This window comes from Bubalus bubalis, chromosome 24 (genome assembly GCF_019923935.1).
Source record: "Bubalus bubalis isolate 160015118507 breed Murrah chromosome 24, NDDB_SH_1, whole genome shotgun sequence".
Taxonomy (NCBI): Eukaryota; Metazoa; Chordata; class Mammalia; order Artiodactyla; family Bovidae; genus Bubalus; species Bubalus bubalis.
The window spans coordinates 27,758,773-27,776,602 of NC_059180.1; the positions used below are offsets into that span (position 1 = coordinate 27,758,773).

General features: G+C 49.7%; 1 protein-coding gene across 6 annotated transcripts in view; it reads right to left on the bottom strand.

The window, feature by feature from the left end:
* ABCC1 (ATP binding cassette subfamily C member 1) overlaps positions 1 to 17,830 on the bottom strand; it is a 151,224-nt gene that overhangs the window by 13,964 nt on the left and 119,430 nt on the right. For 3 of the 6 annotated variants that reach the window (XM_025275035.3, XM_044935668.2, XM_044935669.2), the window contains exons 20-24: positions 12,647 to 12,673; positions 9,697 to 9,787; positions 7,602 to 7,734; positions 5,002 to 5,209; positions 3,405 to 3,715 (exon numbers count right to left, since the gene is read on the bottom strand). In XM_025275035.3, the coding sequence (XP_025130820.1) occupies positions 3,405 to 3,715; positions 5,002 to 5,209; positions 7,602 to 7,734; positions 9,697 to 9,787; positions 12,647 to 12,673 (770 nt within the window). The remainder of the gene's footprint in view (positions 1 to 3,404; positions 3,716 to 5,001; positions 5,210 to 7,601; positions 7,735 to 9,696; positions 9,788 to 12,646; positions 12,674 to 17,830) is intronic. The other 3 variants (XM_044935671.2, XM_044935672.2, XM_044935670.2) reach the window with 3 other exon arrangements.

A 17,830-nucleotide genomic window follows, 5' to 3' on the forward strand; every position in this document is an offset into this window, starting at 1 on the left:
CAGACGGCAGCCCACCAGGCTCCCCCGTCCCTGGGATTCTCCAGGCAAGAACACTGGAGTGGATTGCCATTTCATTCTCCAATGCAGGAAAGTGAAAAGTGAAAGTGAAGTCGCTCAGTCGTGTCCAACTCCTAGCGACCCCATGGACTGCAGCCCACCAGGCTCCTCCGCCCAAGGGATTTTCCAGGCAAGAGTACTGGAGTGGGATACCATTGCCTTCTCCGATATAATATACAATTCATGCATATTAGACATACACTAATGTATATCCATTTAAAATTTTTTTCAAGTGATACAGATAGGATGATTAGAAAAACATTACATTAAGTCCATGATCCTGAGATAAGCACTACTCTGATTTCAGTGTATAATGTTTTAATTCTTTTCCAGAGAGAAAGAACACCCACCCTTACACACATACATCTTTAAAAGGCACTTTTTGAGATGCAACTTCCTTCCACTGGAAAGTGTACTAAATCTTTACAGCTTGGTGAATTTAACATTTATCTACACCTGTATATGCACCACCGGATCAGAATGTAGGAAATTCCCTCGTGTTCTCTCACAGTCAATTCCCCATAGAGTCACTATTCTGACTTCTATTTCATTGCTCATGCCTGTTCTTCAGCTTCATAAAAACAGAATCACACAAATGTACTCTTTTGTGTCTGGCTTATTCTGATCAATGTAGTATCTCTGAGACTCATCCTTCTTGTGTATATGAGTAGCTCATTCCTCTCTACTGCTGGGTCACATCCTTTGTATAAATATACCACAGTGTATGCATCCATCCTCCTGGACAGACATTTGGGGTAATTATGAATCAAAACGCTAAGCACATTCTAGCCAATTTGTTTCTGTGATACAGTCTCTTGATTCTTTTTTTTTTTTTTTTTTTAAGTTTATTTATTTGGCTGTGCCAAGTCCTAGTTGAGGCACGAGGGCTCTTTGCTCTTTGCTGTGGCACGTGGATCTTCAGTTGCACCATTCAAACTGTTAGTTGTTTTATGTGGGATCTAGTTCCTCAGCCAGGGATAGAACCCAGGCCCCCTGTATTGGGAGCTCAGAATCTTAGCTGCTGGATCACCAAGGAAGTCCCTCTCCTAGCATACACACTGAGTGAGACTGCTGAGTTAAAGGAAGTCAACCCTGAAGATTCACTGGAAGGACTGATGCTGAAGCTCCAATACTTTGGCCACCTGATGCAAAGAATCGACTCACTGGAAAAGGCCCTGATGCTGGGAAAGACTTGAGGGCAGGAGGAGAAAGGGGCGACAGAGGATGAGATGGCTGGATGGCATCACCAACTCGATGGACATGAGTTTGAGCAAGCTCTGGGAGAGGATGAAGGACAAGGAAGCCTGGTGTGCTGCAGTCCAAGGGGTCACAAAGAGTTGAACATGACTTAGACACTGAACAACAATATATAGTTAAAAGCTATGAAAAAAATTCTCCCATAATCTCTTTCTAAGGATTAGTAAGGCAGTGTTTTCATTTTTCTACCTCCATTTCCAGTCCTGCCCACGCACATTATGCATTTTGTCTTAGTTATAATGACAGTGTGCTGACAACATGGGCCTTGGCTAACTTCTTTCCCTTTGTTGTTTAAAAATAAAATTGTTGGTGCCGCAACAGTGTGTTCCCAGTTCTCCTGTTAGAGGGATGTCAGCAGTCCATTGCCACATTACCCGCGGTGTGCTCAAGGCTCTGCTGCCGGCAGACATCTGAGCTGCCCCGAAAGTCACCTTGGGCCTCCTCTTTTGTTCTTTTGAATTGGGTCCTCCAGGAAAAGGTCCAGCCAGGGTCAGAACACCGGTTACATTTTTGATAAATGCAGCTGGAGGACTTTCCACAAAAGCTGGCATCGATTTAAAGAGAACACAGAGAGGGTCTGGGAACTGGACGTGCTCTGATTCCATCTTTGTTCATACTCACCAATGCCGGGCCACAGCATGATGCCCAGCCACAGTGTGTTAGGGTGTGGGGTCTGGCTGACCCGGCCAAGGCCTCCAGGAACCCACACCAACAGGCCACACACAGTGCAGTGTGAGGTACAGAGCACCCCGTGGCTTCTGATTCTTATTTTGTGCAACAGTTATTAGGCTCCCATCTAAACAGCAGTCTCCCGTTAGCATGTATGCTGCAGCTGCATTTTTTAATTAAAAAAATATTTTTACTAATATACATGCATTTGATGACTCTGAATTTACAACACTTATAATCAGCATGAGCAAGGTAAAAAGGTGTCCTTTTCAGGGGCAGGAAAGCACAGTGACAGTTATATCACATGTGAGTTCACATTTCCAATTCTGCCCCCTGGATCTCAACATGCTGATCTGTTAACTGGAAGCACCACAGTGAAGCTGACGCAGCCATCTTGGACCATGAAACCAACTTAAGAATGGAAAGCAAAGATGACAGAAACACATACCCCCAAAAAACCCCAAAACCAAACAGTGAAGGAATCTGAAGCTACCAAACTCATGAAGCTGTCAGATGTGTGTGTGCGTGCTAAGTCGACTCAGTCGTGTCCGACTCTGTGCGACCCTATGGACTGTAGCCCACCAGTCTCCTCTGTCCTTGGGATTCTCCAGGCAAGAATACTGGAGTGAGTTGCCATGCCCTCCTCCAGGGGATCTTCCCAACCCAGGGACTGAACCTGCATCCTTATGTCTCCTGCATTGGTAGGCTGGTTCTTTACCACTAGAGCCACCTGGGAAGCCGGAAGCTGTCATATCGGCCCTGAATAGCATATCTCTAAATTTCTATTATGACTTCCTTGGTGGCACAGATGGTAAAGAATCTGCCTGCTATGCAGGAGACCCTGGTTCAATCCCTGGGTTGGGAAAATCCCCTGGAGAAGGGAATGGCAACCCACTCCAGTATTCGTGCCTGGAGAATCCCATGGACAGAGGAGCCTGGTGGGCTACAGTCCAAGGGGTCACACAGAGTCAGACATGTCTGAGCAACTCACACTTCCACATTCCCTTTCAGATCTCTATTAAAGGGGAAAAAAATCACAGCTGTTATTATTCATGTCTCCATTATCTGCCTATGACCTAAAGAATTTCATACTTAGAGAAAGTTTAATGATAAAGATGACTTCATGGCTATAGCTTATTTCCTTTTAAAACTTTCGGCTTAAAAAAACCCTTATTATTAGGAAAAAAGGCTGTATGGTTATTGCACGCTGAAAACCATCAACTTAGGTAATCAAGACTGACCAAAACAAACCTTAACCCTCCTCTGAGACATCCTCCACAGCCTCACACTGGGGAAACTTAAATGGTCCCCGTTTAAGTTAAAAGTAAAATAAAAAGTTTAAACCATTTAAACTTAAATGGTTCTCGCGGGACAGCGATACACAGCAGGGCTCGTCCTGGACCCCAGGACCCACCTCTCACCTGCACAAAGAAGTAGATGAGGCCCAGGGGCGGGATGATGACGGCAGCTATGGGCGTGGCCAGCAGGATGATGATGCAGGCGCCGATGACGTTGAACAAGGAGCCCATGAACATCTTGATGACCTGCGGGATCATCGAGTCCACCGTGTCCAGCTCCTTGGAGAAGCGGTTCACCAGGTTCCCGCTGGGGGTCCGCTCGAAGAAGCTTATGGGCGACCGGAGGACGTTATGCAGTAGGTCCAGGTGCAGGCGGCAGGAGGCGAAGATGCCCCCGATGGACACGGCCATGGAGTAGCCGAACACTGTGATACCTACAAACACTCTCGCGTCAAACTCCACAGCAGGAGAGGGACCGAGCGGGGGCAGGGGCAAGGAGCCATGTGACCGTGTGGACAAAGCAGCCTGGACTCCCAGCTTCTAGTAACAACCATAATGGTGGCTATTATTAACCCAGCACATACTATGTGCAAAACTCACCGTGTCTTTCACGTGCATCTAATCCTTTTGAGGACCCTGTGTATGTTCTATTAGTACCCATGTTACAGATATGGAAGAATACTGGCGTGGGTAGCCTCTCCCTTCTCCAGGGGAATCTTCCCAACCCATAGATCGAACCCAGGTCTTCTGCATTGCAGGCGGATTCTTTACCAGCTGAGCCACCAGGGAAGCTCAACTGAAGCTCAGATGGGTGAACTCCTTTGCCCTCAGGAAGAAGAGGGTGGGCTCTGAGCCACACCACCTTGCTCAGTGCCAGCTCTGCCATGAATAAGCTGTGTGACTTTGGGCAACTTACTAAACCCTTCTGGGCCTCAGTTTCTGCATGTCTAAAACAAAGAAAAATGAGCTCCTACCTCATGTGACTGCTGCAAAAGTGAAATAAAACACCGTGAAGTGTTTACAGCAGATCCAGACACCAAGTAAGCGCTGTGAACGTTAGCTACTACTGGTAATGCTGCTGTGTCTGGGGATCTTTGCGGGACCACAGGAAGGGTATACAGAGGATTTCTCAGCATCCTCCCTGTTAACCTCTGAGGCCGGACCATCCTCCACTGTGGAGGCCGCGCTGGGCACTGCAGGACATGTAGCAATATCCGGCCTCTAGATCCCAGCAGCACCTACCCCATGGGGAAGCTGTGACAACCCCAGGTATCTCTAGATATGACTAAACTCGAAGTATTTCTAGACGTGAGGGCAGCACTGCCTGCGCTACGAACCACAAGTAGAAACTAATTCCCATCTTTGGGCAGAAGGCAAAAGTCCACAAACAGGACTTCACAGAAACTCCAACACCCTGCCAGAAAAATGAGGGGCAAGGGTCCTTAATAACCTTCTGTTTCTCAACTTAACTCATCTGTAAAATAGGCACAGTGGAGCTCCCTTCCCCTCTGTCTCCTAGAGCCACACGAAACACAGCATTCGAGAAACGTTCATTCTACAAATATCTGAGTGTCTATTATGTGATAGTTAGTGTTCATGTCTGTTTGGCTTGGTTTGTGGGTCTAACAAAACCCTGACAAGTTGAGGGACCTGATTCTATTAACAAGAAATGGAAGTGGCTCCAAGTGCCAACAGCAGGTGAGGGGCAAGGGAGGCTCACCTTGTGAAATGCCCAGGGCTCCATAGACACTCAGCCGGACTTGCGTGTGCTCCTGGGTCCCGTTGACAATGGGGTCATCAGTCCAGAGACTGAGCCAATAGTTAGAGGCCAGGGAAGCCACGTGGTTACACAGGAAAAGGAAGATGCTCAGAAAGGAGATGAAAAGTCCAATCGCCTTCATGTAGTCCCAGTACACGGAGAGCTTGACCTGACACCAGGAGAGAAGGCATCTTACAGAACACACCCACCAGCCATGCCTACCCAAGGTCAGCAGCCTCAACAGACCCTGTGCAGTCCACTGCCCCCACCTATGCTCAAGCCTACAATCCCTTTCCCCTTAGTTACTTGGCAAAGAAATCAGCAGAAGCAAAGGTTTCTGCCCTCATGGAACTTCCAGTTGAGCAGTGAGACAGGCTTTCATCAAATAACTTCCCAGATAAATGTATAATCCCAGAGAAGGGCTGAAGTGGCACATGATTCCACGGGAATATAAAACTGGGTATCCTGTCCTAACCCAGGGTGGAGAGGAATCAGAGGAGGTTTCCATAAGGAAGGGATATCAAAGTATTAACCAGGTGAAAATGAAAAATAAAAAAAGCATTCCAGGCACAGGGACCAACACGTGCAAAGGCCCTGAGGTAGGAGGGAAGCAGAAAGGAGGCAAGGATCTCTGGAGCACGGTAAGGCTGGAGAACAGGGAGTGGCTGGACCACACAGGACCTGAGAGATCCTGTCCAGGATTAAGTTTTACTCCAGGACTATCAGGAAGGCATCAAAGAGTTTGAAGAAAATGGGAAGATGGGACATGTTGCCTAGCAACCATGACCAAGTGTCACATACACTCCCCACACCCTCAGTCCTCTGAACACTCAACACCAATTCCTGCCTGTTGCAACTAGCCTCCAATCGCTTGGCACTTGCTCAGCCTGTTTCCCAGCTCCATGGAGTGACAGCCAGGGGCCTCTTTTACTCCGGTGTCTCCTGCGGAGCCCCGCATGGGGCCCGTGTAATTTACACGTGGTCACTCAAAGCGCAGCTGCACACCACAGATGGGTGCAGTGTGCTCTGGGTCAGCCTGACACCCAACCTGCGTGCTGTGGATTTGGCAAACTCCGGGTATCTTTCCCTGTGTGTGCGCTCCCTGTCACATCAGGCTTTTCATGAGGGTGGACTCCTCATAAATGGGATTAGTGCCCTTATAAAAGGGATCCCTCACCCTTCTGTCATACGAGGATACTGCGAGAGGATGGCCCCTTATGAACCAGGGAGCTCTCTCACCAGAAATGGAATCTCCTGGTGCCATGATCCTGGACTTGCCAATATCCAGAATTATGAGCAATAAATGTATGTTGTTTCTAAGCCACCTGTATCATGGTCTTCTGTTATAGCAGCCCAAAGGGACTAAGACAGGTATTAAAAACAAAGCCCCAGCTGAGACCTTCTCACTGATCAACAGGCACACCTCAAACACTTGTAGGCTTGGTTCCAGACTACTACAATAAATCAAATATCCTGATAAAGGAAGTCACATGAATTTTCTTGTTTCCTGGTGCATATCAAAGCTACATTTATGCTATACTGAAGTCTATTAAGTGTGCAGTAACACTATGACTAGAAACACAATGCACACACCTTAATTAAAAAACAGTGAAAGAAAGAAAGTGAAGTCGCTCAGTCGTGTCTGATTCTTTGTGACCCCATGGATTGTATCCTACCAGGTTTCTCCATCCATGGGATTCTCCAGGCAAGAGTACTGGAGTGGGTTGCCATTTCCTTCTCCAGGGGATCTTCCCGACCCAGGGATCAAACCCGGGTCTCCCACACTGAATTAAAAAAATACTTGGTTGCTAAAAAGTGCTAATCATAATTTGGGCCTTCAGTGAGCTGTAGTAGTAACATCAAAGATCACAAATATTATAATGTTAACATAGTATAACAATAACAAACATAATATTTTATATAATAACAAACTATAATAATGATAAAGTTTGAAATATTCCAAGAACTACCAAAATGTGGCACAGAGAGCCAACGTGAGCAAATGCTGCTGGGAAAATGGCACTGATGTTCAACACAAGACTGCCACACACCTTCAATTTGTAAAAAACAGCATTTGTGAAGCACAACAAAGCCAAGTGCCATCAAACAAGATCTGCCTGTAATAAGGGCAAAAATTGAAAATAAAAAGAAGTGAAAGATAATCTTTTCTGATGACACAATTAATGTTCTTCAGGGCTGCATCTGTGATGACTTGAAACCAACCCACACACAGCTGACCCCTGTGAGGCTGCAGCCTGGATTCAAGGCATCACGTCATCTATGGCCACCAAGGCCCCAGCTGCTCAAAGGAGGCAGCGGTCAGGCAGGCAGAGACTACAGATGCCAACCCTGGAGGCTGAGTGTTGGGTTCACATCCCAGCTCTGTTGCTCACCAGCCGTGACCTGTGGCAAGTCACCTTGGCCCTCCACCATGGTTGCCAGCGCTTAAAACAGTACCTTTTCAAGCCTCTTGGGGAGGAAGACGTAAGCCAAGATGACCACAGCACCCCGCCCAGGGCCCAGCCCCCGCAGACGCACAGTGACCTGACCACCATCCTCACCTGCCCCGTCTGAGCCTTGTCCGCCTCCACGAGCTTCCAGGTCTCCTCCGTGGGCCCAGGCTTCTGCAGCTCAGCGGTGCTGGTGTGATGCCGGCTCATATCCCCGCTGTAGGAAGAGGAGCTGCTGAGCTGCCTGGGGAAGCAAGGCACACGGATGTCCCCCAGATGAAGGCCCTGGGCAGGGTCGGTAACCCCTGCCCTAAGCACCAGGCCTCGTTCATGCTCATGATTATGTAGAGGAGACTCATAGAGGGGAGGGGTCTGGCCCCAGGGTCCCACGGGAGAACTATTCCTTTAGGCAGATTTTATTCCAAAAGCATCTCCTCTCCAACCCCACCCTGTGCTCATCAGCTTTATGAGGATCATGACAGACCATCACCCAGAGAGCCTTCCTCCCTGGGGAAGTGTGTGCTTGCGAGACGATGCGGGGTGTGTGTGTTCATGTGTGTCTGCGTGTGCACACAGCTCAGATCCACATGAGCAAAGGGATGGGGTACAACTTCCATCTTGTAGTCAACTCTACTGCCTTCTTGGTTTGTCTGTCTGCCCCGATGCGGTGAGTGTGGAGGTGGGAGAGGCCCAGGGAGCTGGGGACGGAGGGGTCCTCCAGGATGTGGCCAGTTAGGGACTGAGGAACCACATCCTGCCAGAAGCCTCGTGCGTTTGGAAGAGGATCCTTCCCCAGACGAGCCTTCAGCTGAGATCCCAGCCTGGCTGATGCCTGGGGTATAGCTTTTGAGGGACCCTGAGCAGAGGAGCCAGCTAAGCTGTGCCCAGATACCCCGACCCATAGGAACTGAGATGACAAACCACTAAGCTTGTGATCACTTGTCACGCAGCAATAGAAAAATGAATACCCAGTTGCTGTGTGTTTCTGCTCGGTCCACCCATGGTCTGCTACTCCAAGCGTCCTGTGGTCACCTGCTCCAACAGCCCAGGACTGCCTGCAGGCGCCTGCCCCATCTCAGCCAATTCTTACCTTACGCTGGCCGCCTGCACAGACCAGGGAAGTGCCCCTTCAGCCCCCCACATGCTCCAGGCGAGGCACTGAGTGCTGCACACACACTCCGAGCTCACACCCTGACTGTTGCCCCAGCAGAGAAGGAAGTGTGTCATGTACAACACACAGCTGGGCCCAGGAGGGGACTGTGGGCAGGGTTCTGAGGGGCACAGACGCTCATGCTCATTTTCTTCCCAGCCCACGTCTGTGAAATCCCCCCACCCCAAAAGAAGTAACCCCAGGCAGCTCCAGCTCACCTAAATAATAACTGAGCGGCATTTACTGAGTGCCGAAGGCAGGCGGCACTGTTCTAAGTGCCCACATGCCATATCACAGAGGCCTTCCTACAATCCTACACGGCAGGGGCACAAAAGACCCCATTCGACAATGGAGGAAACCAAGGCACAGACAGGTCAATGCCGCTCCTCCAAATACCCCATGATCTGACCAAAAGCAACCTTCTTTAAAGCACCAAAGCATAAAACTTAGGAGCACTGGCTCAGAGGCTGAACTCGGGTGCAAATAGTCAAGCTTGGCTTCTCTCTGGCTGTATGGCCTGTGGACAGCTCTCAGTCTGCCCACCTGTAAAATGGGAAGATGAGAGAAACTACCTCCAGGTTTATGGACTATACAGGACTTGGCACTGCGCCTGGCTCCTAATGGCACATAAAACGCAGCTGCTATTGTTACTGTGACTAGTTTGAATTGGCTGTTGGTTCTTATAGCCTCAACATTCCAGGCCCCGCTGAGTGACTTGAGCAAAGAGCCACGCCATGTAGGGACCTTGAGTGTCAGAAGTGCAGACGGATGGTTAAATCCAACCGTGAGGCCTGTGTGAGCCATGCCCCCTGGCAGGAGTACAACGAGGCTTCCCCTTTGGGCCTCTGCTCTCTGGGAAGTGAGGTTCCGCCAGGATTCGGGGTGGGGGGGGCCGGGGAATCAGAAGCTAAAGGCTTTTTTTTTGGCGGTGAGCCTTGCTGCGGACACCCTGTTCCTCCTCCCTCCCCGCTGGCAGGGGGAGACACGTGGTGCCGGGAAAATCCACAGGGTCCCCCCGGGAAAATCCATAGGGTCCCCCGGCCTGCTCCGCCTCACCTCTGCATTTGCTTCCCTGCAGTGTCTGTCACCAGCATGCCGTTCTCCATCTGTTTCACCTCCTTCCCTGGACCGCTGACGCCTGCTAAGCCTGGCAGAAAGGAGGAGGGGGCGGATGGTGATTTCAAGGGCTGGATACCAACACCTGTCACCATGTGGGGAGATGGCAGACAACCTGGCCGCCAGGAAGCTCAGAAGGCAAAACCTGCTTTGCAGAGGCCACAGACAGGCTTCCCGGCTGGCCAGCTCTCTTGGGGACAGGGATGGTGTTTTGCAACCATCTCAAGAGCCCTGAGTAAGTACCCTGTGCCAGCAGCGACCAGCAAAATCCAGTTCTGCTGATGGTCTCTTGGCTGTGTGCAGCCTGGCTCATGGGGTCAGGATACAAATGAACCATGCAGGGGAAAGGACACACTCCTTTGGTCCCCAAGCATCCTAGACAGGGGTGAAACCCCAAATGAAAACAACTCCTGTGGACAAGGGCATCAGACACTGGAGTCCCAGGCGCCCCCAGACAAGGGGTTAACCCATTGGTTGCAGGATCAAGGGGAGGTCCTGAAGATCGGGGTAAGGGGTTACCTGGGACTGCTGGGGCAGTGGCTGTTCTCCCAGTAAAACGGAACTATTTCAACAACTGATACAGGCAGCACGGGCACACCAGCTGGATATCTGCGCCAATGCCAGGAAGTATCCGCCCAGCATTAACACTGATCCCTGTCACCTTAGAGACAGTGGCTGACATTGATTCAGTGTCAGCCACTGCGCTCTGCTGAAATACATTATCTCTTTTAATCTTCTGACAAGTCAGGGATATGTTTATTACTGCCCACTCTGCACTGACTTCCTCACTTTTTGGTGCTGGGAGACAGAGAGCAGGAGAGAGAACATAACGTAGGACTCCGAAGGGGTGACCCCGGCAGAGGATGCAGGAGAGAAGTTACGAAAGGGTATGAATACACAGACGGCAGGGAGATGCAGGAGAGAAGTTACGAAAGGGTATGAATACACAGACGGCCCCAAGTGACAAAAGGGGCCCGCCAACATGCTGATGCGACATGAACTAAAGCAGAATCCAGAAAGAGTGACTCTCTCAGGCAACAACCACGGGAAGCGACAGAGGATGGCAAGGAAGCAGGGCTGGGGGTCGTTCCTGGGCTGATGGGGGGGCCCTGAGCCGGTGATTCTCAATCTTGGCCGCGCGTGAATCATCCCCTGGGGCCGGCCCTGGTCCCTGCACTGACTCTGCCAGGGAGGCCGACCCCACGCTGCGAGCAGTCAGGGGGCTGGGAGGCGTGGGAAGTGCTCGCTCACCTCTTAGCTGTGTGAACTGGGGAAGAGATGAACCTCTCTGGGCCTCACTTTCCACATCTGCAGAATGGGAGGAATAGCATCACCAGCCCCCATGAGCAGGAGGAAGAAATGACACCGCACTTGGTGAATGGAAGAGAGGTCACGGTGCTTACTGTTATCTGCATTTTTAAACCTGTCCCATAGATAAATCTGGGGCACATCCACGACTGAGAATCACTGCTTTAAATGTTTCCTTTAAAATCAGCATCTTTTTTTTAATTGGGAAAAAATTAAAACAAATGAACAAGAAGAGTGATAACAGGCAGGACTTCCCATGCAGCGGCCTGCAGACAGAGCACACACACATGCATAGCACTGGGACCCAAGCCTGACCTTGACTGTCTTCCGCTGTGCGGGGGGCGGGGGTTGCTTTACAACACTCCCAGAGAACCCCGTCTTTCAGCAGGTACTTCAGAGAGCCCCGTCCTGCCCAGCTGCCCAGGCGCCCTCTGGAAACCTGAGCCCCCCCCCCCTTCACATGCAGTGGAGGTCCTCACAGTGGCCTCCATGGTGGCCTCTTCATCAAAACCCTATTAGCCCACTGGCGATACACCAACTGGGGCAGCTGGAAAAACTTCGTCTGCAAGGGAGGGACCGTGAGTCCCAGGAGGAGAATGGAAATGTGTGTGAATGGGAATGCTGCATCGTCCTGTTCTTTGCAGAGGACTTGCCCACTTCCCCAGTCTCCCAGACCTGTCTCCCAGGATGCCCAGGCTTCCCAGCCAAGGGGAAACCTGCCGAAGGTCAGCCCATCAGGACCCCTCCCCCAGAGGACTTGAGTGGTGGCCCCACAAGGACCAAAGATCTGTACAACTGCTCTGTCCCCTTCCGAGCACCAGGGGACGGGGCTGTGATGCTGGAGTCTCACGTCCAGAGCTCCCAATGCCCGAGTCTTGATCGTCCACTTTTGCCTTTGATTTCTGCTGTCTGCTTTTAATTTCCTTTTGCTACTTGGAATCTTTCTGGTAAACACCCTTGTTTAAGTGGTCAAAATCAGCTTCAGTCGCTGTCAAAAGGGGCCTTGGTGTGAATCCCCAGCCATACACTGCTGGCTCTGGAAGGCAGGAGGCATGGGTCTGCTCTGGGGACAGTTCATGCCTTTCTGTCACTAGAGGGAGACTGGGCAGCCTTTCCTGCTCAAGTTCTTCTAGAAGACATGCCACCTCTGGGCACCCCTGGCACCTGCAGCTACTCCACGAAGGGCTCATCACCCTGTGCTTGGGTCTTAATCATGCCCAGGAGGTGTGGGTGGGATCGTAATAACCAAACTGTTACCATGCATCTTCTACCTACTGGGTGCTGGGCATTTCAAAACCAGGATCTCTTTCAAGGCTCGCTGGCTGTGGTCATCTGACCTGCAACAGTACAGCTTAGCCAAGGTCACTCAGTGGACCAATGAGAGATGGGAAGATTCTATCTGTATCCCCAAGTGACAACCACAAAGTGGCACACAGTAGGTGCCCAATAAATGCTGGATGAATGACGGAAAGGGATGGAAATGCAGACATTCAAGGGCCCCTCCTCAGGCATGCAGCAGCAAGACAAGTCATGTGCAGCCTCGTGCTGCAGGCACAGCCAACTCCAACCCGCTGTCACTGACCTTCCTCCTCATCCACCACGTTGATGCCTAGGAATTCACAAGACCCAAGAAAGTATTAAGAACCAAGGCAAAAGAACCCTCCCCGTGAGACCCCCATTTAAATGCCCAGAGAGGATGGATGCATGTTTTTCCTTAAAGGTGAGGGGCTAGGACAGCTAAGGGACCTGTTGCATTTGTGCCTCGGTTTCCCTGTCCCAAGTGATCTGGGTGTATCCCTGACAAGAACAGTACTGCCTGGGGCTGGCTCCCTTCTCTAAAAGCTGTAAGTGTTCAAACATAAGACAAGCTAGAAAAATGCAGACTGACCTTCTGTCTTCACGCCTGTTTTCCAGGCAGCAGAGGGAGAGAGAGAGAAAGTATTAACAGTGTGAAGGGCAGGCGTGCCAGCCAGGAGGTGGCACAGGCCCCTAGCCAGTCCACAGTCTTTGCTTCTTCAAGGGCACGAGCACCTTTCTCTGAGCCAGTTCCACGTGGAGAGAAGGGGGAAGGGGTGGTGACTCGGCTCAGATATCATCTTGGACCTTCCCAGGCTAGGACAGGGACCCATCTCAGGGTCCTTCCAACTCCCCAGGCTCACCTCTTTCACATGTTTAGCACCATGATGCCCTTGATTATTTAGCGTTTGTCTCCAGCACTTTCCAAGGTCTTATCTACCACTCTATTCCCAGCACTTTGTGCATCCGATGGCCATGTGGGGTTGCACAGGATGTTCACTGCGCAATCCATGGGGCACCATTCCACATGGTAGCTCAAGTACCAGATGTCCCCGTGGCATACAGTAGAGAACCAGATGGACAGATTAACAAATGAATGGCCAGGAGAACAAGCAGAGATGACCTTCCAATGCCGGAAGAGGCACCGTATCAGACACAGTGATGTCATGTCATAGCCTAAGTCCACAAAGCTGGTTTCTAAACCAGCCCTAGAGAAATGTGTAAAATCAGCTCACAGTTGTTCCCAATCTGGGGTATACACACAGCTGTGTTATTGTCCAACCATTACGCAGGACATGCCTTAAATAATAAAGATGTAACTCATTCATTCACTTATTTAAACACACTCCCTGTGCATCTATGATGTGCCAGGCACTGTTCTCAGTCTTGGGGACACAGAGGTGACCAAAAGCCCTCACAGAGCTTGGATTTCAAGGGAGAGAAAGAGACTATAAAGTAGCAGATCCAGAATTTACCGTGAGGCAGTGTTAAATGCTACAGAGAAACAGAAAGCCAGGTAAGGAGAAAATATGAATGATGCGGGGGTGGGGGAGTTGGGAGAGGGAGGATCATGTAAAATAATTCAGAAGCAAAGACATAAGACTTATAACCCAATGGGCTCTCCCTTGAGGGCTTCCGAGCACCAGGGGACAGGGCTGTGATGCTGGTAACCAGGCATCTCCTGGCCCTTGAACCACACAAGCGCTGCCTGGGCCGTGTGTTCGGCCGGCCGCTCATCCTCAAGGCTGGCACCTCGCAGGCTCGCTGTTTATTCTCAAGAAGGTTCTGGAACTCTGCCTGGGCAAGAGCCAGCAGGCAAGCTTCCCCCTTGAGGGAAGAATTCAAGTCACTGCTTTACAGTCAATGCCGGGTTTTTGACCAAAAACGGAATCGACTGGCTACATCACCCGGCCCGAGCCTCCCGCCTCAGCCCTGCAAGTTCTTCAGACTCAAAAGTGGAAGAAACACGGACACTGAGGACAGAGGGGAGGAATGAGTCGTCAGTCTGACGGGCTCTCCAGCTGCTGTTAGGAGCTTACGACTGACTTTTGCAGCAAGGGGAGGCACCTGGGACCTAGTGTGAAGAAAAGAAACAAAAAAGAGGGGCAGGAAAACTGGCAACAAAAATGCACGCTAGGAAAAAGGCCCTAAACGAAAACGACAGGTGGGAAACAGCCCAAACGCCAGGGCAGCTCCCCTCGTGGCGGTGGGAGAGCTGAAGCACGTTCTTTTTGCTGCTTCTTGGAGCTTTTCTAGCGTTCGCCGTGGTCTACAAGCGGCACATATTGATTTTATAATCAGGTTAAAAAAAGTTCAGCAAAAATCTGGAAAAGAGGGGAAAAAGACTGAGTGACAAGGTTGAGAGAATAAGACTGGAATAAAGTTTCGAAAAGCGGTCACATCGCTGGAGTCAAGGTCTTTCTCCCAAGATAACAAGGGAAGAGCCTGGGCAGAGAGAAGTCAAAGCAGAGCGGCTTCCACACCCTCGGCACCACTGACATCGTAGCGGGGTGATTCTCTGCTCCTGGGGGGTGGCGGGGGCAGGGCGGAGGGGGCTGCCCCGTGCATGGCAGAGTGTTTAGCAGCATCCTTGGTCTCTCCTGATAAGATGCCAGGGGTGCCCCCCTCCCTCGTTATGACAACCAAACACATCTGCAGACATTGCCAAGTGTCCCCAGGAGGCACAAATGTTTGCAAATTGCCATTCTAGGTTTTAGGTTCCTAATAAAGTCACCAGAGTAAATAAAAATGTTCTATACCTTCCAGGTACAAAGGTTAATGAACCACTTTGTCAATCTCTTTGCCAACAAATAGAAAGTCTCCTAAAAACAGGATAAGGCATATTCCCAGGGAGGGAGTCAGTAGCCCCCCCCCCACCCCCCACTCCCGACCCCACCCCCATCCCAAGCCTAGCTCCCGTTCTCCATCTGAGAGAGACAGAATTCCCCCAAACCAAACATTCACCCTCCAGCCTGGGTGTTCTGCAAAAGACGTGATTAATCCAACACGGAAACAAAAATTTCCCTTTAGAAGGAGCCAAAAATGTGTTTCAGACAAATCCAAGGTCACTGGCACTGGCCACAGCTGAGCAAGACTGGACCCTGACGCCAGGCCTTATCGCCAGGGTCCCTCCAGAGAGGCAAAAAGACGGTGGGGGGAGAGAGCAAATTTTATTTTAGACCCAGAGGACCTTTGTGACCTGCCCTGCAGGGGGCTGAGTGGCTAAATTGGGGAAATGACCCCACAGCGGTTCAAGGGCGCTGGATGGTATTTTTACCACCAAAATTAAATGCTGACGTGCACACACAAAAAATTTTTTAATTGGCAGCATCCCATGTTCTGCATAATCTGCTTTGGATATGTGTGTGGCTGGGGACAAAGAGAAGGGGGGAAAAAAAAATCCCTTCTGTGGCCAACAGGGTGCAAGGACTGTCCTTGCTCACCTGGATAGAATGGGGAGAAGAGAGAGAATTCATTCTGGGGAAAAAACTGAGATAATCCACAATTGCTCACCTGGATAGAATGGGGAGAAGAGAGGGAATTCATTCTGGGGGAAAAAACTGAGATAATCCACAGAGCATTATTTTTGCCTAAATATAGCCCACCAAGCAGATGCGGGGAATATAAGTTATTTCAAAATTGCTACCATGCTTTGTGTGACCTTGGCTTGACTTGAGCCAAGAGACAATCCAAGAAAGGAGACTCTGTAGCAAGAGGAGAGCTGGTTAGACTTACAGCAGAACTTTCCGACCACAGGAGCATAGACATGCAGAAACTCATTCAATCGGGCGTTTAAATACTAAGAGGGAGAGTTGGCTATCTCATGCTGGCAAAAGAAAATACTTTTCTTTTAAAACCTCTAGGGTTCGCAGCAGCACTATTCATAATAGTCCAAAACTGGAAACAACTCAAATGCTCATGAGCCGTTGAATGGATAAATAAAATGTGGTGTGTCTACACAATGGAGTATGATTCAACAATCAAAAGAAACGAAGTGCTGATGCAAGCTTCCACAGACCAACCTCGGAAACGTCATGCTAAGTGAGAGAAGCCAGTCACAAAAGAACTCTGTTCATACAGAAATGTTCAGAGTAGAACAAATCTACACAGAAAGGAGGTTTGTGCGGTGGCCACTGTGACATATAGAAATACCAAATCACTATATTGTACACCGGGAACTAACACAGTGCTGTAGGTAAGTTATGCTTTAAAAACAAAATAGAAACAAAGACCAGATTTGTAGTCACCAGAGATGGTGGGGGGAGCAAGAATTGGATGAAGGTAGTCAAGAGGCACTAACTGCCAGTTATAAAATAAGTAAGTGCTAGAAATATAATGTACATCATTAATATAATTAAAACTGCTTAGTAATTACTAAGAGGTCTCATCATAGAAAAAAAAAATTCTTTTTCTGTTTCTGTACTTTTGCATCTATATGAAATGATGGATGTACACTAAACTTCTTGTGGTCACATTTCAGGAGGTACTAAGTCAAATCCCATGCCTCAGATTTACACAGTGCTCTTTGTAAATTACAAATCAGAAGCAATTACAACTCAAAAATCAGAAGGAAAAAAAGCAGATTAAGTGGTTGCCTAGGACTTAGAGGGCGGGGAGGAAGTGGGGAGTGGCTGCCAATGGATGTGAGGTTTCCTCGAGGGGGTGAGATTGTTCTGAAATTCATCTTGGTGATGGCTGCACAAATAAAATACTGGAGTATTTCTAAAACTCACTGAATCATATGATGTGTGAGTTATATCTCAATAAAGGCCTTATTAAAAACCACTAAGAGTCGGACACGACTGACCGACTTCACTTTCACTTTTCATGTTCATGCATTGGAGAAGGAAATGGCCACCCACTCCAGTGTTCTTGCCTGGAGAATCCCAGGGATGGCAGAGCCTGGTGGGCTGCCGTCTATGGGGTCGCACAGAGTCTGACACGACTGAAGCGACTTAGCAGCAGCAGCAGCACCAGGGGGACTTTCCTGGTGGTCCAGTGGTTAACACTTTGCCTTCTAATGCTAGGGGTACAGGTTCCATCCCTGCTTGGGAGCTAAGAACCTACATGCCTTACCGCCAAAAAACCAAAACAGGAAACAGAAGCAACACTGTAACAAATTCAATAAAGACTTAAAAAAAATGGCTCACATTAAAAAAAAAACAAAACCCCAAACCACAAGGACTCCAGCAAACTCTCACCCAGAGGAATGAAGCTGTGCATTCTGGCTGTGGGCCCTCCCCTCTCTGACATTCATCGGCTTCCCAACTGCAATGAGAACAAACCCCAAACTCTTCACGCTGAAAGACCCAGACGGGTAAACCCCCTTGCCAGCCTCATCTCCCACCCTCAGCCCTTGCCCACCGTGGTGTGGCCACACTGGCCTCTCTCCTGTTCCTTGAACAGACGGAGCTCATGCCAGGCTGAGGCCTGTGCTGTCACCTGCGTCAGAACACTGCTCCCCACAGAG